General features: G+C 39.2%; 1 protein-coding gene across 1 annotated transcript in view; it reads right to left on the bottom strand.

Annotated features, from left to right (window-relative positions):
- Window positions 1-23,609, bottom strand: part of KYNU (kynureninase) — a 60,226-nt gene that overhangs the window by 11,252 nt on the left and 25,365 nt on the right. The window contains exons 6-10 of the mRNA XM_040561850.1: window positions 22,972-23,043; window positions 21,462-21,536; window positions 19,963-20,109; window positions 13,630-13,728; window positions 12,801-12,874 (exon numbers count right to left, since the gene is read on the bottom strand). Coding sequence (XP_040417784.1) covers window positions 12,801-12,874; window positions 13,630-13,728; window positions 19,963-20,109; window positions 21,462-21,536; window positions 22,972-23,043 — 467 coding nt within the window. The remainder of the gene's footprint in view (window positions 1-12,800; window positions 12,875-13,629; window positions 13,729-19,962; window positions 20,110-21,461; window positions 21,537-22,971; window positions 23,044-23,609) is intronic.

The following is a 23,609-nucleotide window of genomic DNA, read 5'->3' as shown; positions in this document are numbered from 1 at the left end:
AAGAAGCACACTACTGAGTGGTGTGAGAATGGAGGTTGCCCACATCTCCCATATGTTTCCATTAGCAGAAAATGTGCTAAGTAAACAACTCACATAATCTTTGGAATTAGATTGGAAATGAAAAACAAAAAGCCTGCAGGCTGGGGCCAGCCTGAAGCTGGGAACAAATTACATCTGGCCTCAGTCGTTGTGATGACCTAGGAGAAGATTACGATGTACCATGCCACAAATGCCACATCCAGAGTTCTGTTCTGTCCAGCTTTCATGTTTCAAAAAGCACATGAAAAAAATAAAATAAATGCCATGGCCAACTCCCAAAGACCAGAAGTATTCCTGAATATGCTGTATATAGGAATATATAGGAATCTCCAGTTTGACCAAATGTTTAGCTCCAGATAGCGAGGCGCGTTCTCCACAGAGTGCAGTAAGGACAGAAAGAGTAGACAGGCCTCAGAGGTCCTGAGCAGTAGTATCTCCTACTGCTGCTGCATTCAGACAGAAGTAAACACCAGAAGCCAAGCTCATATAAACAAACTCTTATATCACCCTGCAAAGCCACTTCACTCGGATTTACAAACAGTGTGAATTCCCAGCATGACTTCCACAACATTTATCATAACTGTGTTGATTCTCCTGTTGGTTCTTTTCTATATTTGCATCTATTAGACAGCTTTTTCTTTACAAAGGTCTTTTCAAAGTTTACCATTGTAAAGTTTCTTCGTTCCCAAAATCTTCCTCCCCTAGGTGGACTGATAAGATCTCTGGTAACTCATCAGCAGACTGCTGTTCGTTCTCTGAGTGACAGCATAAAAATCTGATGAGGGTGACATGGGCGACTAGGTTGTAGCTTCCCTTACAAATTTCACATAGGCTTTCTGGTAACATCAAGTACATATTTGTAGGTCACTCATTGAAAAAAAAAAAACAACACACCTAATACTTGTAACAGAGAAGAGAGCAGCAAAGTATGCCACACATTATAGAGTTATAAGTTTTGCCTGACTAGGCCAAACCAGAGACAGGAAAAAACAGGAGGTTGCAACTACTATTTGAAAACTGGGAGCAGGTGAGAGAAGCAAAGGCCACATCTGCGCTCCTACCCTCCCAGACCCACTGCACTTCAACAGGGTACGACCCCACCACTGCTGCCAGGAGACTGCCTGCTGTGTGGCTGGGATTCTGGCACTGGATGACACGAATGCAAATTTAGCAAGTCTGCAAGGAGCTTGCTTCCCACAAACTCTGAGCACAGACTCGATCCCTAGGCTCTACAGCTGGGGCACAGTCTTTGCATTCTAGTCTGCATTAATTTTATTGCAGTTTTCTAACAGCATTTTTTTGTTTGTTTCAATTTTATTGCATTAATTTTGTTGGAAGCACATGAGCATCATTGCGTTTCTTTGGATTCAATGCCAAAATTCAGAATAAACAGCAAGAATCCCCCCCTAAAGAAAACAGAAAAAATGCTTATTGCTTTACATAGCATATTTTTGGCTCCCTGACCGGAGTTTGAGAAGGAGTTTCAATTTTCTTGCTATCACAGACTCGCCTGATCACGGATGAGTCATTTAGTCTTTCCATGCCTCAAGCCCTCATCTCTAGAAATGCTGCTCAGTACGGCCCTAACTCTCTGGTGAGTGGTGAGAATATATTCGTTAGCATGTTTTCACATACTTAGTAATGAGGATCGTGTAAGAACGGAGAAATAGATTTCCTTGGAGAATTTTATACTGGATTTTTTGAAATACAGATGGGAAGAGGGGAGTTGGAGGTAATGGCTGATGCCACCATTTTCTTTTTCCCCTCCTTCCAGCCTTTCCTCAAATTATCCTCTCAGGCTCAGAAGTTGTTTCCAGTCTTTGTTTCGAGTTGAGTTTTGAGTTTCTGTTGAGTTCAGGATTTAATACTTTTCTTGATCCATGTCATCTAACTGGCACTTATGCCAAGAACAAAAAATAAATCAATATCTCCATTGCTGATTTCTACATGATGTTTTACAAATGTGCTGAAACAAAAACTGAAACTCACATGGAAGGACAATGTTTTTCTACATTTATATCACCTGAAATGAGGGCTTGCAGGCTGTTGAAGTGAACTCCTATTAACAAAGCCTGCCCCAAACTGCCTGCTTGCACTCCATGCCCTTAATACTGAGCACCACAGCAAGGTCCTGCTTTGGCCCAGAGCTCTCCTGCTGACAGCTCAGTGGAAGGGAGAAAAATACTTATATTTGGTATGGTGCTGAGGGGTATGTTTAATCAAAATGAAGAATAATTGTAAAGTGACTCCCAGTTTCATCACAGAGATGCAGAATTCAGAGATTTTAACCCTCCTGTATAGTTGAAATTCTTCATATACTGTGAAACTGTCAGTAACGGAGAGTATTTCACAGTATACATACAGAGGCCAGGATCTGCATGGGGGACTAGGGGAATTAGCAGCTAGCCCCTGTTAGACTTCAGTAATATTTGGAAACCTAACTCTGTCTCCTTCAGAAAACCTTGCCAGAAGCTATAAAGCTTCCCCACACCCCACCCCGTTATATCTATTTAGATATTCTTTATCTCAAATGATAAGACTGGACTTTTTTCATTATTCTATTCTGTGTAATGCTTGTTAATTTTAAGTAGGACCCGTTGTTCGAATTTGAAAAGCTTTTGAAGCTCAGGTAATTATTAGCCTCAGACTTCTGTAGTTTTGGACTTTCACATACCCTGATGCTTTCCCTTACCCTTTTCAACTCATTACAAATGTTTCCTAACTATTAAGCATATGTGACTTGTGAGCAATGCCATACATTATTAATGGACCAGTCTCTTAGAACTCAGTGGGGAAAAAAATCCTTATGAAAAGTTGTTACTGTGAAAGTAGTAACTTCTCATATTTAATATCAATGAGGTTTTTACTTCGACAAAGGACCAAAGTAATGATTGTATTGACCAAAATAATGATTGTATTAGAGGCTAATGGCGTGACATTTTTCTTCTGTTAAATAGCTTGCATTTTTGGTACCACTGACAGTGGGGACAACTCCTTCCCACTATTTTGAGGCTTGTCTTGTTAAAAAAAAAAAAAAAAAAAAAGGTTAAATTCACTTTCTGCCTAGCATCAGATTTTTTAGATCAAAATCATGAAAAAGGTTTCCTAATCCAAATAATGATGCTTCAGAATGCAGGTGCAAAGGCCAAAATTACAAAATCCTTTAGGTTTTTCCTCATCCTTTTTTTCCAAATGTAACTGGGCAGCTCTCGGGGTGGGGAATTCAATGCTACCATTGCCACAATTAGAGAGACTCTTGGGTGGAAAAACCTAGGCTGTTTGGTCAATCAAGCACACGGTGATTTACAGCTGATAGGTATTTGAAGACAGAAGGTGCACATGCTCTTCTTGAATTGATTTTTTCCTTGTTAGTCTTTTAGACTTGACACAAGTGGGAATACACCAATTTCAACACGTCCCTCTGTATTACCCCTGCAGGTCAAAACAGGAGGAGACCGAGCTCACTTTCACAGCAGGAAATGAGGTGCAGCAACAGGGGTGTGCAGAAGAGAAATGGCTGCGCTGCTGCGAATCCGATCAGGGCCCAGCCAGGCCGCACGCAGCTCCGCGCCAAACCTTAGGGCGCTCGCGATGAGGGATAACTTCATTCACCGTGATCAGGCAAAGAAAGGTATGATCAAGCAGCAGACAAAATCGCAGGCTAAATTAAATCCTGGGAAGAGATCTCACAGAAAAACAACCCCTCTAAGGCTAATGAAGTTGAATTAAGAACTGTTAAATCAGCTTATGAACAACTATTACCACAAAGTGCTCATATATCACTTGCACTAGTGGAATATCAGATATATGAAAAGGGGGAATACAGCCAACAGTGTGTTAGCACGTTTAGTAGAGGGAAATCAAATATTCTCCCTAGCACTAGAAATTAAAAATCAAGCAGGGAGCCAATTTACTCATAGAGATTATTAATAAAGTTCTGAGTGATTTTTATAAAGTATTGAATAGTTCCCAATTATATTATGGTGATAAAAAAGCATATTATATTCTTTAAGAATTCAGTAGTTTTTTTCTAGGCTGTTTCAGATAGATTAAATTAAACAAGAAACAAAAGCAACAGTCCTTCCTAGAAGTACTTCTAAATGTGAATTCTGACTTAAAGGAGACTTCACTGGTTTTGATTACTATGATGCATTTACTGAACTATAGTCTTCTCAGTCCCTTGAATGAATCTTTGAGGGGATGGCATCTAGATAGATTTCTGAATAATACATGTCTCTGACTGAACTACAATATAAAAATTTTAAGATTTGAGACGACGTGCTTCCTTGGGTCTTTGTTATTTTTGAATATAGCAATCGCAATATTAATGTAAGACCTTTGTCATACTAGACTCCACATCAGCTAAAAATGTAAGAATTATCACCTCTGCTCTTTGCCTGAAAGAGGCAAACCACATTAGATGAGTTTTAATAAAAAAAAAAAAATGTATGTCAGTGGCTGGAACTAATTGAATTCAAAGTTTTAAGCATCAGAATTGTCACAGAACCCAGCAGTAGTGTTATTGTGTTACAAAACATTTGCTGACACTAAACAGTACTGAAGGAGAGAAGAACTCAAACTGATTTTATTGAGTTGAAGCCTAAGACGTGAAATTACGGGAGAACAGAAATGGGCAGCTTTCAGAGTTTAGAGTCTCTGCTCAAAAAGCTGAAATTTCACCCACCAGAGAACATGAGAGAATTGGGACTTTTCCTTAAAAAGCTGCAGTATCCCTTAGTTTAGCAGCACACACAACACCCGTATTTCAAGCCCTAAGACACAAGGTCCAACATTGGTCCCAGGATCCCCAAGCTCTTCTCATGGCAGAGGATGGTGAGAGGCCACTAGATGAGGACACTGGCATGGTCTTGTTCTATGTGAAAAACGAACCATATCAAGAGCACTGACCACCAACACGCACTGACCAAATCTCACAACTGGACTAGGTAAGGGACATATTAAATCTTTGCTCAATAAGTTGTACACAAATGAATAAATAATTATTTGTGTTGAAGAACTTTTTCATGCCATGGGACAGAAAGTAGCTGCAAGTTCCTCAAACAGTTGCGCTGGTGTGATTAGCTCCCAGGTTTGACGCCACAGAGACTCAAACTAGGAGAAAGGGAAGAGGGATGTATATTGTCCCTCCCCAGAATCTCACAGGAAACTGCTCATCAGGCACCTGAGTGAATGTAGGTCTCTGTGTGGAGTCTCACAGCCCATACCGAACCTCTGTTGCTGTAGCTGCCCCGTTATTTCCATGCAGACAAGTACTGCCAGCAAGCCCTGACAACAATTTCAGTGGCAAATGAGGAATAATGAGTGTGATAGTCAGAATTTACCAAACAGCTGTGAAAATGTGTGTTTCACATAAGAGGCATGATGGCTTAAAGCAAGTAAGAGTCATGAAGCTCTCTAAGAAGCTCCTTGCTCAGTGGAGGTGTATGGAGATAACAAGGAGAAAAGGACAACAGTCTGTGAACATGCTTTGCTGGACTTACTATGAAAGGTGTTGTGGGTGGGGGCAGGCAAAAGAAGTGATCTAGCTTGCCTACAGCCATAGTGAAGATAAAATAGAATTGACCAGGAGGAAGGAAAAATGTGAAGACACATGCCCTGGGGAGAACATCATCCTGGGGAGAAGTTTCAGCCAGGAGAAGGAGGGAGTATGGGGAGCAGAAGCACTACAAATGGAAACAAATAATCACAAGTGGTAAATGAAGAAAAAAAATATGAATATACATCCACACACAACACCCCCCAGCATACACACAGAATACCAACTTTGCAGGAAATAAAGAGGCTGAGTTATTTCCTTAACCTCAGCAACGACCTTCCAATTACCTTTAAAAATGCTTATGGTTTGATTCAAGTGCCACCTGTGATATGAATCACTATAGGAGCTGTGCAGATGCACTGAGAGCTGCAGCTAAAGCCAGAGAGGAATTCAGCCAGGAGAGGGACACATGTAGCTCTGGGGGACATGCAGCACAGGAGATCCCATCTGAATCAGCAACTGAAAACTACAGAAATGTACTGCAGGGGACACAAGTGAATAAAAAGGTAACAGTACTAATGGCACAGAAGTTTAAGGGCTATTGCTGGTACTTCCAGCTTAGAGCAATTCTGTGGGACATGCCATGATCTTGAAGCACGTTCAGTAAAGAAGAATTAGAAACAAATTCCCTACTGTGGTCTAATAACACATACATAGCAAATCTCATTTTAAAGGGCACGTGTAGAGAACAGCTTTAAATTAGAATCTTAGGAGGAAAGCTTCATAGCAAGTACCCCAAATGGTAATCTATGGTTAAAAAAAAAAAAAGCGAACAATAATCAAATACTGAAAGTGAGTCAACACCTAGTCAACATCTAGGGGAAAATCCCAAATGCAAGGTTGCATTAGCAGCACAGTTCTGCACAGAAGAGAGCTTTTACCGGAAGTGACAGAAGATTTACTTGATGATTTTACTGAAAATAAACTTTTCCTCCCTAAGAGAGAAAGGTTCCGTGAGGTGGGTACAGAAACACACAGATTAAAAGCAGCATAAAAGGGGAGATCTTTCTGTGATCCAAGGCATACAAAGGAGGTTTTCTTTCCATTTTGTCAGAGGTGTGTGACGCCAACTCAGACACTGCATCTCTGGAAGCTCATTCAGCAGGAAGGAAGCCAGCTCGTTGCCTTCCCTTACGGATAAAATCAAGGCACAGCAGAAGAATGCTTTCAAAACTACCTGTCTCAAAGTGGAGAACCGAGGCACAAAGAGCAAGCAGCTAACAACACATGTCCTTTGAAGTAGGAGAAAGAAATCACAGCAACCATAGAGACTCCAAGGAGAGCCCCGGGATCCTTTCCTTGCTAGCTAACAGGGATGTAAGAGCTGCCCCTAGGCTACATTCACCTTTCCATCAGCCTAAGCCTGTTGGGTTCCTTTCATGTGTTCGAGCAGTTGTGTCTTACACCATCTGATGAGAAAAGCCTCAGGCTGCAGATGGGAAATCGCATTTCTGAGGAACGCAGCCACTTCCCTCTCGCTTCCAAGGGTAGGAGTGGGAAGGGGCCATGGCAGAGCAGACTAAGTGGTTTATGTCCTGCCAGCATGGTCCAGAAGGAGAGTTGCAAAAGAAATTTGAATTGGCTGAGGTCTATCATATAAACTGTTGCTGGAGAATGAATACCATAAAGACCTGCAAGAATTTGACCAGCCTCAGCCAAAAAAAAAAAAAAAAGGCTGTGAGAAAAATGCTTGAAAAGACATTTTTTCATATTGTTGTTGGAGTTTTGGACAAACGAAAGAGCAAGTTGTCAGGCAAAGATTTAAATATACATAAAAACCCCAAATCTGCCTGCAAGCTATCTGCAGATGTCTGCAGCCAAAACCACCAATGCTATAAATACTATTTGAGAGAAGATATGACTCACAGAAGCTAAGTGCTTATACTTGCCTGTTTATCTTCGCTTATTTCAGTGTTTTGATGCCTACAGAGTAGGCATCAAGAGCAGATACCAGTCCATCACCATACTAGTTATAATTACTATAGTTGAGAAATTTAACCGGAACCACATCTGATTTTCCACATACTCCATTGTAAAGATCAAGTTTTCAAAACTTATAGTAAATTGTGCAGCATGGGAGGACAAAGGGGATGACAACAGCACATTACTTTCACACGCACTCCAGCTACGCTGTAAGTGATGCAGACTTGACATACAGCAAATTTATTTGTACATGGTCCCTTGAATTTACAAGGGGGAGAGCTCCTCTCTCACAGATCTTAAAATCCAACTAAGACAAAGATGACACAACATAATGGAACACCTTCAGGGAGGAGAATGAGAAGATTATGAATAATGAGAAAGGAAGCAAGGCTGCTTGAAGATGCAGCTTAATTACAAGGGAGGATTTGAAGGAAGATAGAGAGAAATGCTTGACAAAGAACAAGGAGACAATCAGGAAAGCAACATAAAAGGACGTACAGAGCTGAAAAGATGAAAATGGAAATAGATGTGAATGAACATTAACCTCTCTTTTTGTCCCAAAGACTCATTCCAAAGTTAAAAAATGCTCTTGGATATTTGCCATTCTGTTGGTGAATCCAAGAACACACCCCTGCAGGCCCATCGTGGGTCTAGATTGGCCTAATAAATCACTTGTCCCACGACAATGCAATTAAGCCTAATTAGCCAATGCCTTTATTCCTAAACAGTCTTTTCCCAAGGGAGATTTTAACTTTTGGTTTCTAAATTAGCTCAAGGAGCTAAATTGCTCTCATCTCCCTGGCAAAGAAACAGTTCATTTCTACCTTAATACAGGATACTTTATGCACTCCAGGGACACGTTACGCTCCACGAATAGCTTGCCTATACATTACCCCACAATTTGAGTGCACTGGGACCAGTGACAAACCCTTCTGCACACAGCAGCGTGTACACTTTCTTCTGTGACCACTGACTTTCCACCTTGCTGCATTGTGTGCAGCTTCCTAGAAGTCTCGGTATTGCTTCTCCAGATCCTCCTCTTAGCCAGGCCAGGGTGCTCCGTTCAGTTAAAATTTTCAGTAATGCTAATATAGTCAGATATGATAGACTCCAAGGGTCATTGAGAATTGGCCCATCTCAGTCTATTATACCTAGGAATATTTTAACCAAGAACAGCTTTACTTTTTCCTCATACCAGTGCAAAAGTTCACGTACCAAAAAGACAGGCAAGTCTCAGTAAAGAAGCCATTTGTGCTCTGGTATTTTCATTGGGACCACGAAGTCCAAAAGAAAAGTGATCTAATAGAAATTGACATCTCACCTCTGTGTATGAAGAATTTGTCTGAAGATACCTTGTCCTCAAAGCCACTATGAAATAGTTACCTTTGTTTCTTCTTTGATAACACTTTTTTTTTTATCCTATAGCAAAAGCCGACATGCTATTTGGACATCAGCTGCTTCCTGCACACGCAGCACTTCTTCACATCAAAACTTTTTATTTTTAAACTCTACCTGCTCTAGTCTGTGCTAAAGTTAAGTCTTGATAAATCCTTTTGCTTTAAACACTAGACTATGTACAACTTTCATTTAATCCTCTGCCAAGGCTTATCTATTATTCTCCTGGCTGCTTTACATACATTTATTTCCCTTTCATCTTTTAAAATTATGCCTTATTTTTTCTTACAGGGATTAAACTAGGACTTTTTTCTTCTCCTATCTCAGGACTCTGAGTTTGTCCCCTCCCATCCCTTATGCCAGCTGACAGCAGGGTTAAACTCAGTGTTTTTAGTGTTTCACAGCTGCAGATACACTGCTATGAATACCTGACTTCTGCTGTGACATCTATCCCAGGTCCTCACCAACTTTCACATTTCTTTGTAGGTAACTTACTTAGCAAGTTTTATCTTTTTTTTTTTTTTTTTTAAGTATATAAATGAAGAAATTGAGCAGCAGAAAAAAATAATTGTTCTTGAACCCAAAACGTGACTCAAGCTGATTATCACTATTATTCTGTCGCCTTAGCGCTGTCTCTTGGAAGTCTCCCCTCTGCAACCCAGCTGAATTTACATGGAAATTTGGTGGCTCAGGATCAATCTGCAGCCGCTGGCCAAAGTGTGTCTGTAGTGTTTCATAGCTCTGCTCTGCCCAGGTCTCCTCCAAGCGAAAAATTTCTCTAGCACAATTAGTCAAGAATATATTGCACTGTGATATATAGAACAGGTATTAAAAAGAGCTATTCGAATATTAAAAGAGACTTCAGAGGAGCTGAGATCATGAGAGAATAGGGATATATGGGACCCCTATATGTCAGATTGATTCAGTTTTACAGCTGTGGAAAGATAGATAGCGGACTAGTGAAGGACTGCTCAGCACATTCAGGTACAGATATTAATTAGGATGGTTACAACATGTAACTTTTAGACCCACGGCCCTTGCAGTGAATTAGAGGACCATACCTAAGCTAAGCTAAAATAAGCCAGAGTACAGGAAGATGTTTGCAGTGACATAGAGGAGAGCAGAAGAGCCTGTGCTGTCCATAGCCTCCATCTTCTGGCCATCAGGCCTAATGATCAAAGCTTACTCTTGGACACAAATGGTTTTTCCTAACTGGTGAATTGCTGGTTTCAAAAGAGCTTGTGGGAAGCCTGTGCATGAATAAATTGAAGTAGAATCCGTGCTGATTTTTGTCTGTTGGGACGTGACACACAGTATGGCTGCATAACGCTGGTTTGGGGTTGCTTGTTTCAGAGCTACGAAACACAGGGTTTGCCACAACCTCAGTCTATAGACTCAAAGCACAGACCAGTTCTGGCATGGCCCTAGTTGCTGGTGATAAGGCTAATAAGTTCATATCTCTATGCAGAGCTCCAGGTGCATTAGAAAAAAAGCAGAAAATAACTGTTTTGTAGTCCAGGGAGCCGGCTCTGGATGGAGCAGCACCTGTGGAGAGCAGCTGGAGGGAACCCCATTTCTAAAACTGGGCATAGCTTAAGCACAAACATCCATTTGCTTACAATATTCACATTAGCAAGACTTGGCATGAGAAAAAAAAAGCACACTTAGGGAAATCAGAGAACTTAAAAAAAAACAAGCCCAAGTGTCTTTGATGAAAGGCAGTAGCTGGGCTTGAGGCTGTTAAATAAAAAATTTGGATTAAGCTGTGTGGTTTTCAATAAGTACCTAAGTCCTTTTTGCCCCAGCAAAGTAATAGGAAAAGGCACTTGGCAAATGTTTCAGGTTTGCCTCTCTGAATTATGGTCAGAACATACATTTTTATATTAAAATACCATACGTTAATCCAATATAAAAATAACTACCCAGTCAATAACTTGCAGAAAATATGAAGGATGAAACAAATTAAAGAAATCTATACAGGTGGGTAAAGTGACTTGCAAAATACTGATCATGAGTTAAAAACAATATTTCAGGTGGTTTATATGACAAAAGGCTATCAACCAGACTGGAATTTAATTAGCTGCTTATGTGTGGGCTGGGATGCAAAGAAACGGTGTTTGGTCCTCCTGTTTTTAAATGAAGTTGTCTGGCCACTGGGTGTCATCCTTGATTCAGATGACAGCCAAAGACGTTTTTTTTCAGATACAACATAAACGCTGCAACTTCCAGAGCAGTTAAATTCCACTCTATTTGATTGTACAACATATAGCAAATTGCTCTGCATTTAAATCAGCTATAAAATTGAATACTTTGACATAGACAAATTCTCCTTTGTCTCACTGTCTTATCTGGAGACCTGAAATGGCTGGTTGATGTGGAAAAGAAAGAAAAGCCATGCAAACAGGGCATATTAACTACAAACAATTTGATGAGTGATTATCAAATCTCAGAAAATATGAAATAGCTATGATTAAATAATGCAAAGGATCTATGCAGGGAGTTTGAAAATATATTCTTAATTGGGTCCCAGGCTGGAGAAAAACAAAACTATTTCATACAGGCATTTGTATTTAAGACATTCAGCATCCAGATTCAATACACAAGTTAATGACTATGTATGAAGAAGCAAGTTCAGGAAAAACTAATTTAAAACCTTACCTACAATACCAAGCTAGTGCCCTCACTGAAGTTTCAAAATTTCATCAAGGGGAAAGAAATACTCTAAGTCCTTGATTTTTTTTTTTCATTCCTCCTATTGCTATTCTGTGATTTCTGGCTGGCCCTCTTTATTCCCCACAGCCATGGCCCAGAGGTTTGGCCATGAGACCAACTCCTGCACCTAAGGGGGAAGCAGCAGATACCTTTCCAGAAGAAATATCCAGGTATTTGAAATATGTGAGGATCGAATCGGCTCACAGCAGGTCATATGTCATCCTAATGAGTTTTCTGTTATGGGTGACTGAGAAGAACTTATCAGCGTTATTCTGTTATCTCCTGGGAGTCTAGACAGTCTGAAACCAGCAAATAGTGCAGTGAAGCTGCTTATTATAATATTATTTCTCTCTGAAACCTGATTTAGTTTGCCTTCCTCAAGCTAAAATAAAAGCAAGTGCCAGCAATTTCTCCAAAGATTACAGCCAGAATGTGTTTACATTTGTCAATGCATTAAAAGTACTAATCCTACTGTTCTTAATATACATCGAGTACAGACATATAACGTCCTAAATAACAGGTAGTTGTTTTTTAATGCAGCTAACCTCAGTTCTCAGCACAGCTTTTCATGGATTATAAATTCTTTGAGAACACAGATCTCCACGTAATGCTTCCTAGCTTTACTGGTAGATGTAATTTTAATGAAAACGTGCCAGTATTAAAGAGATATTAGACAGAGTTGAAATTGTCTTTGATTTTGTTCACCATCAGAGACTTCAATGATTTTAAAAAATCCATTTTTAAAGCAAGATGTTAAGTATTCTCTTTACATTAAACAGTCTCACAGGCATGATTTGGGTTACTTATTTTTAATATTATAAGCGTTCTCTTTTATGATTATACTTAGTTTAGAACAGATAGACTTCAAGGAGGAAATTATTTAAGATGTGAGCACATACATTAACAATTTCAAAATATAGCAAAATTAGCATAAAATAACCCTTCTGAGCTAACAAAAATCAGATAACCAAGTTATTTAAACTTGCACTACCCTTTTCATTAAGGCAATAACTCAGCAACAAATATTAGTCTGAGTTTTCTTTGAAGCAAGGAATTTCTTCTGCATCTGTCCATATAAACATATGTATATACATGCATACATATAACTAGTCTGTGACTGCGACTGCTATGTACTTTCACAGCACCTTTTGAATGTGTTTAGAAATAAACTTACGCTGGTTTAATACTCTGGGAATGCTTCTCATGAATGTAGGCAGCAGCTAGGCCTCCTGCTCCAGAATTTAAATACTGTAAAGAAAAAATCATCACGTAAGCATTTTTTGTGCTCATTATCTGTAACAGAGCTTTTCTTCCCTCACCCTGCTCTATAAAACAGACAAATTTCAATATTTCTCATTGTTTCTAACTGGAGATCTTAGCATCTGTCTCAAAGTGTTAATGTAGGTATAAGCAGATGCATTTTTGCAGATTAGTTCTGAAAATATTCTTGGTTTACATATGATATTTGAAGTCTAGAAGAAAAAAGGCTGAAGCAATCTCATATCACGATATATATATGCCAAACAATTCACCTAACTGTGCCTACTGTTTCTTAATCTCAAAATAAATTGAAGAAAACTAAAAGATACCTTATTGTATGATCTAAAATTGTGTTTAGACAAAGATGTTTTCATATTTAGAGGTCATTTATGAAAATCGCATAACTACAAGATTTTTTCCATGTGGTAAGTAAGAGGAGAGCCTTTAATACTGTGACCACAGATCAGTATGAATATCACAGCAGATGTTCAGCCACCACTAGCATCCACCCACTAATACACACAAGCCTTTACAGGTCAAACAAAAAATTACCGCTATTATCTTTTCTAACTTCTTATAACAAAACCACTACTAAAGCCAGCGTCCATCTATTTCTTTGAACCAGCAGCCACAACATTCAGCCCAAGCTTTGATCAACAGCTCAGCTCTTTTCATCTTACCTGTTTGGTGACCCATCACATAAATGAGATCACAGAAAATCTCGAACAGTGAATTAATTTTACCTTGTAGGAGCACCAGCAGGCAAAATCTACTCCCCAGTCATGCAAATGAAGATCTACGTTCCCAACAGCATGAGCCAGATCAAATCCAACAAAGCAACCCTGCAGGAAAGAGATATTTAATATGCTACTTACCAAAATTATCATTACTAAAATTATTTTGAAAAAGTATATTTAGAGCTGTATACATTGTTCTCTAGTCAGGCATGTTATTGATTCCATCTGTTATTAATTTTAACTAGAAGCAAGATTTCTATTCCATAAAGTTTAGAATCATGAATTGTTTTACGGCCTTGTCTTCAAGGACACTTGGATATGATTTAGATTCCCAAGTTTTTTTCTCATGCAGTAAAGTGGAATTACTTGAAATAAGTATTCAGAATGAAGACAATATTTCAATAAATTGTATTACATGACAGGTCCTAGCCAGCAAAACAGAAAAGTAAAATACATACCAACACTATTCACACAGTAACATTCAATTTTACTTTGTACTTACGCTTAAGGTTCCTTTTGCCCCCCAGTTTCCAAACTCTGAGGATCAACATCCTATGCAACACGTGGATTTTTAAGGACTTGTGTATTTGTCCCTAAAATTTTCAGATACATTGCCATTTCTCCATTAAAAGTGATGTATTTTTGATACCACAACTTGTGTAGGGCATAAAAAAAATAAGCACCACAGAGGCATAGATCACAAAGTAGCAGTTTTACACACAAAATTGCCACTGGATGGCAGCATTTTTTAAACTAAAAATGTCTTCATGTCTTTGCTATTTATTTAAGGACAGATAAATGAAACTGCCTTTTGTGCCTGGACTACAAAGAAAATGCTATTTTGCATTTTGCTTTAAAAAAACACAAACAGTCAGCTTGCAAACAGCATGGTAGGAATAAGAGTGAGAGCCCAGGCTTCAGAAAAAACAGCATCTAATAATAAAATAAAGTTTTGTTTTGTTTTTTAAGAATCTCTTGCTGTTTCTTGCACGAAGGGAGTCTGAGCTAAATTATTTAAACAATACTTCGGTATATTTAATCTTCTGTATAAGATAGTTAACAATTTGAATTAAGCAGCATTTTAAGATGTGACACTAATTCTAGTGGAGGCATTAGTGAAGTTAGCTTGAGAATTCACCCCCCAAAGTGATGGGAAGAAAACTCACTGCTGTAGAGGTTGCACAATATAAACATTTGCTATTAAACAGAACCAAAGTTCAAATAAATATTCCAGCCTTCACACCCTCTATGTTTTTGTCCTCATTGAGACACTGAGGAGCAAGTTAAGCCAAATCAACAGAAATGGCGAAGCTGAAGCACACTGAATGCCCATGGGCATGCTCTCATCCAGAAATGAAATGGCTTTGGTTCAGAGAAATAAGCTACTAAAGCCAACCTGCTACTGAATAAGAAAATTTAAGACATTAACTTAGCTTCAACACATCAGTTTTCTGGATTTAAACATTGACAGATTTACCTTCATACATATGTCCCACACAAACTTTTTAGAAAAACTGTTATGAGAGATTCACTGGATTCAGTGGAAAACAGGAAAACTGTAACGCATTAGGAGTCTTGGAGAATATATGCATCTGGCAGCATATGAACAAAATTAAAACAAATGAAAACCAGTGGTTTGTTGTAGGAGTGGTGGACATTGACACTGGCTGGCAAGTGTTGTCTTGCACCAACACCATGCACTTGTAGCCCTCAAACAGGACGGCCACCAACATGCCACACATGGGATATATTTGAGACCTTTTAGCAGCTCCCCACTGATTTGAAATTGCTTGACAAATCCTACAGGGCACTGTTAAACTTAATGAGCCTGAAAATCTTGGTTTGGTGCAGACAGGTTTTCCACATCACTACAGAAAAGCCCACTAGTGTTTTGTTCAACTCATCATCTGCAAAAGGATGTTAGTGCTTTGCTTTCCTGGGAAGGCGTCTGGCACGAGCTGTGTGAACAGCAAATGTTTAGCCACACAGATTGCATGAAAAAAGTAAAACAAACTGAAACGGCTCTCCCTGCGCAAGCCACACAGAACAGGGTCTGCGTGGGAACACTGCTTCCCCAAGCTGGGGGAAAACAGAGCTCTCCATCTGCTATGGGCAAGGAAGGGGACATGTGCTCTCCCCTGCCTCTTCTGTTTTATTCTAATATCTAAAAGTCATTTCTGCAAAGATTCTTGGGTAGCTGCTGCTAACCAGCAGGTAACAACTCAGCATGGACAATGACATTTGGAGAGAGGGAGAGAAATGATAGCTTCACACAAGCAAAGCTGGGACATTTAGAGAGAGGCAGGAAAAGAAATGAAGATGAAGGATCTTAAAGCTCTTCCTACTGGGACTCAGGAGATTAAAATACTTTACATACGTACAGAGACAGTGGAAAGTACAATATAACTTATGAAATGAAAATTGTATTTGAGAGCTAGAGTCTCCTAGAAGTCAGCCATTTCTTCACTGACAGAAGAATAAAACGATTCAGCCCCCTCCATCCTCTCCAGCAAGCACAAAAACATGAAACAAGGAAAACTGTTACATCCTCTTCAGCGTGCTGATGAGTCTCTCACACAATACACTGTAATTTTGATTTATCTGAGAGACCTAAGATGGAAAAATAGCCTGAGGTAATTTTTCAAGCTTAATTTAGTTCATTTAATATTTAATGACTTAATGAAGCTGTCTATGTGCAGAGCTTTCACTCTGGAAGGAATCTTAACATACATAGAGAACTTAGGAAATTAGCTTAAAAAATGTAAAAGGAAATCAGTAACTTAATTCATAAATGATTGACCTCAAGAATCCTAGGACATTTTCCAGACCTCCAGAGCTTGCAGCTCAGACCTCTAGCCAAGCCCTGATAGGGTACAGCACTGCAGAATTTTATTTCCATTGTACATTACAATTAAGACCACCTGTGTAGGACTTTCCTCTCTGCTACACTGGTTGACTAGCAATTCTTTTTCCTCCTCAAATGACACTTCTACCTTGCACTGTCCCCTTCTCAGTTTCTTGCCTGTCAGCTCTCCCCAGCCTTGTTTCTTCTGCTCAGGAGCATGGGGTCATTCACTACCCTTCATCACCAGTAAGGAGAGCCTTGTGTTTTTTTTCCTGTGAATAAGACTTCTCGGGCATATCCCTCTTGTAATGTAAATTTAAGGACTTCAGCCATTCTGTATTAATATCTCGTGTATAAGAGTCATTGTAACCACTGCTGGTTTCATCACGTCCAGAAGCTCTAGAAGGAGATGTGGTCTTCAAGCTCACACAGTTAGTGTCCTGAAAGCTTGTCAGCCTCAAGACAGAAACAGGACTGGATGTCAGACAAATTAAACCCCCGTGCAGCTAGCTCTTCTCAGTCTGCTGCATGGCATCTGGATTTCCCCTTCAGCCATCGAGTTAGATTTTGAAGAGTGAAACATCTGCACAGCAAACTACACTGTCTCCACTGAGGAAGAGCACTGGGTCCTAAATGCTCAAAATATTCCCTAATTAGTCCAAACTGGGGCAGGGGAGAGGAGTAAAAGCAAAGGTCTGCTCCAAGCAGCACATGGAAAAGACTTTACGAAATAGCTTATTATAAGTCAAGATGGATGAAATCCCAGTATAGTTATGTTTACTGCCTCACATACGCAAGATCAGTGCTGACTGCCATTGTTAAAGTAATATAAGTGCCTATATTTACACAGAAGGACTAAGGAACAATCATCAGTAAGGGACCAAGGTGCTCCTTGCTTCCAGGACAGCTCACTGACAACTACAGACTGCAAGGAATTGAGCCGTCCTTGCTCTGGTAAGACATGGACAGAAGCATCAGCATTCAGACCTAGCCAAAAATTTCCTAGCATTGCATTCCAAACACGGGGCTCATTTGGATGCACAGCAAAATTCCTCACAAAATTAAATGCGAAAAATTTCAGGTAACTTTTCTTTAGAGAGATTAACAGTACCTGCTCCCTTTGCACCTCACTTCTTAACGACTGTACAATAGTTCATCAGGACTTCGTTCCATAACCAAAAATAGTAATATTTCATACGGGAACAGAAGAGAAGAGCCAATTTCTTATGAAGACCCAACACTTTGCTCTTTTGTAACCAGAATCCAAGACCAAGAAGCAGCAGGATACAGAAAAACCTCCCACCGCTATTAACACGACAAACTTTTCATGAATTGCTGATTTAATAGCTGCGCAAATAAATATTTGCAATATCAAGATTGTTTTTAAGTGTGATGTAACAGTATGTTATATAGTGGTTTTGTGTAAACAAATATCACTTAACCCAGAGAGCAGAATTCATAAGGATGTTGAGCTAAGTGTATCTGACAGTGGGGTAACAACAGGGCTGTCTCATGCTTTGGAGGCTCTCTGCGCACTCAAGCACTTCTTCAAGGCTGAATTACTTTTCTTTAAATACACTTTAGACATTTCAGATCATGAATTTACCTGGATCCTAGTCCTACATGCACTAACCACGAACTGGTTAATTAAAATACTTTATTTCTTCTCCTTCCTTTTTGAAATATCTCTGGAAGAGGAGATTCACTTGCACCCATGGTGCTTCTAACAGGCACGCAGGTGGAAACGCGTTTGACATCTATCTGGGCCTGCTGGGGGACTGAGCTGTTGTCTGAAATGGCTCTCCTCTTTAGTAAGACGATACAGTTTCTGTATAGGTGTGCAAAGTTTGTGTCTACGTCCATGAGGAGGCATTCATGGGGACTCCGCAGCCCACGCTCCCTCCTGCATGAGTTAACATTTTTATTTGCATTGCCTTATGGAAATTTTTAGCTCTCTAAAGCAAGTCCTGGTTATCTTCTCAAATGACATAATCAAATACATTTTTGCTCCATATAATGAATTATTGGTGACTATTTTTCCCATGGAATACATGATCTTGGCCATTCTGAGTTCATTTATAGACTTCAGTGAAGCTACAGCACTTCTGCTTCTTGGATCACGTGTCTCACAGTGCAGTGAGCGTCTTTAAGAGAGGAGATAAAGTGATAGGTTTTTTTCCCAGATTGTTCAAATTTACAGTAGAGGAGAAAGATTTCAGTCACTTTTTAGACCCTTCACAGAGGAGGGTTGTGGAAGAAGCAGTACACAAACAGGTGTTGGTGGCTGAACAAAAGTTCTGATGCCACCAGGAGCGTGACTGAGCATGGCACTGACTGGCATCAGCCTATTAATCATTTGTCTTCCCTTTCATCAAGTGTTTCAGCCTAGCCTTCTGACTACTTGTTAGCAATAAAAGTACTGGAAAGAAAGGCACCATGAGGGTGTTGTTTAGAGCTACATGGAGCTAATGCACAGACCCTTTTGCCTCTGCAGCTAATTCCTCTCCTTTCTTTCTTCCTTGGCTTTCTGCATCTGTGTCAAGAAGTTGGTATCACTTTGTACTGTTTGGGACCAATTTTGTCACCAGGCGCTGCTCAGTGAGAATTTTTTTATATACAGAAAAGTTTCTACTACCAATCCTACAGCAACAGAAGATGTATACCCTGATATGAGCCAGGAAACTCCCCAAAGAGATAAATATCAAATATAAATAGTTAACTCATTTGCAAAGACCCAGTGATACTAATAAGTTTTTCCTTGAGTGGTTTATATTAGATAAGGTACATCCAGTAAGAGGCTGCCCCTACAGAAAGTCTGGTGACCTCCAGTTGATAAGAAGACTTAATTAAAAACTATTTTCTCTTGGATTCTCAAGGCAATTGAGACAGTTAAAGACATTTTACAGCTATGCCCATAGCACACACTGTCTGCAAGTTCCTAAGGCTGAGTCATCACTTAAACACAGCCATCTTGTGATGTTGATGTGCTTCACATGGTGCTTGTTTTCTGAAAACTCATCTGTGGAATCAGAGGATCGCTGGCTGTGTGGGAGCTCACCTCCCTGCTCACTGGGGGCAAACACCACCACGGTGAGACCACAGGAAAGGAGGAAAACCATGAAAGTCTGCCAAAAAGCAGAAATCTAGCACAAATAAACCTTTAAAGATTGGGTCTGTGATTACCTCCTCCCTCTTCTCCATTGAACTTCTTGAAATTCTGTCTTTACATGAAAGCCTGGTAGAAGTCAATAGTCATGAATAATTTCTCCATATACCTTAAGTTCCACCTGTGAGATTGCTCTCGCAGCCCTCTTTCTTCATGCAGTGCACAGTCCCCAGAGGATTTGTGCACAGCATGCTTTTACTTTTTATCACAGCCCCAGAGGTTTCCACATATGCTGTTCTGTTCCACAAAAAGTGGAAATTTAAAACATTTCACAAGGAAAATCGATCTAAAATTGTTTTTTTAAAGGATGGGTTTGGAGCAATCCTACCTTTTCTTGGCCAGCCTTTGTAATTCTGGGGATGTCAAACAGCTGGCCCGTGTAGTACTGCACCCCACTGAACAGAACAACAGCAATAGAGTCCCCTTCCTTCTCAATTACAGAAAGGATGTCTTCAATCCTCAAGGTCTCCTCCCCCTAAAACAAAGTTAAAGCACGCATTTTACATCAGCTCTGACAGTAATGAAACTGTCATTTCTTATTTCATAATCTATATTTTACCATGAGCCATGCTGCTTGCATAAGGAGATCAAAAGCAAATCCTTATCATGGTAATGATATACAAAGGTAGAGCAATAAAGTAGCCTATGAGTAAGTTACTTCAAAAAAATCATTAGCAAACTTATCTTGAAGGTACCAGTTTTAAAGTGTCTATTCACTTCATATTCTAGCATGCTTCATACTCTTTAATATTTCAGACAGATTTAATTTACACTGAAAAACAGCATATATAATGATTTTTTATGTGGCATCTGAAATTTGTGACACTCGCGAGGCTTAAAAGTTGTCTATCAGTTTCACTCTGTACTTTTCTGATAAACTCCATATCCCACAGGAAGCTATTATAAACCTGCCATATTTATATTTCAAAAACAATAAGTCTCAAATCATCAAAAGTACAAAAATCCCCAAACCTGGGGTCATTAAATATAGAGGAACTTCAACCAAAAAAAAAAATCATTCTTGATTCTTTACAGGAAAGTTACTGCCCCATCCTCCTAGCAAGGGATCATGTAAAACATACCACCACCTAGGGATCAATTAGGCAGTGAAAACCTAGAATTAAATTAGACTTGTTACTGAAAAGAGCTTGGGCAAGACTGTTGAATTGCAAGTATTGTAACTGTTATTATCTCAACAATCTTTGCAAATCTATCAGGCATTCAGGAATGGGCTCTTTACTCACAAGATGACTCAGATTTCAGAAGCAAAAGGTCAGCATCAGTTTATAGTTAGGTGGCAAAGTTCTTAATACTTCAAAAAGTGAAGCAAGGCAATCTTTCAAATTAATCTGAATTGCATATTACTCAAAACAGACCTTTCCCTTATTCTGTGCTGATAAAGACACAATGCTGTTCATGTTATGGCAATCTTTTACCTTAGGACACTAAAAGGACATTGGGGCTTCTCAATGAACTGCTATACTTTTGTAGTTCTCTCAGGATGCTGTCAGCTTTTCACAAACAGGTAAAATAGGGAAAGTAACATTTTTAAGGTAAATGCACTAGTTGAACCAGACAATTATAAAATGGGCTCTAATACCAAAAAGCACACCCAGAAACAGAATATGCAATTCAAATTCCACCTAATTTAAACTTAGGTAAGGCTTGTGTAAATCTGTCTAAATAAGTATTTAAGTGTTATAAAGAACATGGACTACAGCTTCTGCAGGCAGACACTAAAATACCTGGGAATATACGACTACTCTCATACGAAATACACTTCTGCCCCTAGCATTAGTGAGGAGAGCTGACTTATGTCTCACCCACCTCTCGTGGCTGCATCATGAGCATGCATTTCTCCACATCAAGTCCATGAAGCCGAAGCTGGGACTCAACAGCATACTGCAAGAGATTTCCATGCATAGCATGTTAGTGTAATTACATAAGACAACTAAAAGAAAAAACTGCCAGGCACAGCAGAACTTCAGAAAAGGGATTCTGATGCCTGCCTTTCACTAAAACTAATGCTTGAAAGGATAATCCGACTCCTCCAAAAACATTCTAGATTTCCTTTGGTTTGAAAGACATTAGAATGTAATTCACAGCAGACAGCAAGGATAAAGTCAAAGCCTAAGTCCTATAGGATGAGCTCATGGAGCAGAAAGAGGGTGGAAATGCATTGGAGGACGTGCTTTACTACACGCCAGCAAGCAAAGCTTGCACAGATAACAGCCAAGGTGAGAACACAGCAGCACAATCTATAGGTCGTGCTGTTTAACTGTAGTCCTTGGTCTGCACATTTTGCTTGGTAGCACATACTAAAACCCAGGCTGTTACATATGCACTGCTGTTTGTGCAAACGAGGTTTGGTAGGTACATATATGCTGGCCCACGCTATCCTCACATCTTAAATTTGCTGCACAGCTGGGAGGAAACGAGCTCTCAACTCTAAGGTTATTTTCAAACTCTTACCCACTGACTTTTATCAATAAATAATAGTTTGGGAGATGGCATAAAATCATCAAGTAATACTATAAGATAGTTCAAAATTACTTGACAGGAACCAAAGTGTTATTAGTTGCACAGGGTTTTACTGAAGTGTCATAGAAATTTAAGAAGATAGAGTCCAAACGTACAAGTGCACCTGGAACAAATGCATGAATAGCATGAGCATTATTTAGAATAAAGGCAATTTTGACTTTACACATCTGTGCTGCCTCCTTCATTACAAATAAACTTGTTAGTAGTTTGAGTTGTTTCTATTACACCATAGAGATCAAGTTTGTTATCAATTTCTATGAATTTACGGAGTTGATAAAGCAGCAGTGGGCCACAAACCCAAAGATTAATTTGCTCTAAGCTGTGATGCATGGACTATTGTCTCTTATTTTATAGCAGACAAATTATGTTTGAACTAGTAATCTAAAGTGCTAAGAACAAACATTTCCATCTCTGTCTGGGGATATATAAGTGTTAATGTTGTGAATTTGTATTGATTTGGTTTCATAAAGTAAAACAGCAACAAGAATTAATAAAACATTTACAACTTCAGTTGATTTAGGTCAGTAGTTTGCTCAATGTCTTTAAAAAAGACTAATAAATCAATGTGCCCATTCAATCTTTTCCTCTTGTAACATTTTTTATTTGAACAAAAGGAGTAAAGCTACGATCTGTAAAATATGCTGAGCTCAAGAGCTCTCAAGAGCTTCTGACAGATTTTTTTTTATTGTAATGTTACTTGGACAAGATGAGCTAATAAATATTCAAATCAAGCTACTGATATTCTTTGGAAAAATATGATTAATAATACAAATATGGTGAAATATTAATTCCTTACATGGTCAGAGGGAAAGGCTCTGGCTTCTAGAAGAATTTTATAGCGTCTTGGAGTAGGTTTAAAGAAAGACAGCTGTTAAGAACAGGAAAAAAAAGATATGTTGAATGTACATAAAGCAGAGATGAGAGAGATGTTCCCAGTATGTAACTTAATAAAGACTGTTTTACTTTCATGCAGACTACTGAGAATACCCAAAAAATCACAAATATTTTTGTCCATATAACATTTATCAAAGTAGGAAAGTGTTATAATACTCTATTTCATAGATTCATAACAAAGGGCTTATAAATCCAACAGTGAAAATTTGCATTTACAAGAATCAGTGTCAGTGTCAAAGCTTTACTGTGGCCAGGGAAGTCAGGATTTCACCCTACTCCATCTCTCCCAAGCTGAAGCAGAAGTATAGCAAACAGCACAGAAGAACTGATTTTCCATGCCTGCCCTAAAACATCAGGGCTGCTTACATGGGGCACAGGTCTGGCTGCGTTGCACCTAATTCAGTGCAAAGCAGCCAGGCTAATTAGCTGCACATAGCCCCATCCTGCCCCTGCTTCATGTGTCTTAATTTGAGAAAGGTCAGAGACCTGTTACAGAGGACTAGGTCCAGAGGATATACATATACAGATTTTTTTTTTGCA

Source organism: Cygnus olor, chromosome 6 (genome assembly GCF_009769625.2).
Source record: "Cygnus olor isolate bCygOlo1 chromosome 6, bCygOlo1.pri.v2, whole genome shotgun sequence".
Lineage (NCBI taxonomy): Eukaryota > Metazoa > Chordata > Aves > Anseriformes > Anatidae > Cygnus > Cygnus olor.
The sequence above is the reverse complement of the archived record's forward strand: the minus strand, read 5'-3'. Positions and strand labels throughout refer to the sequence as shown.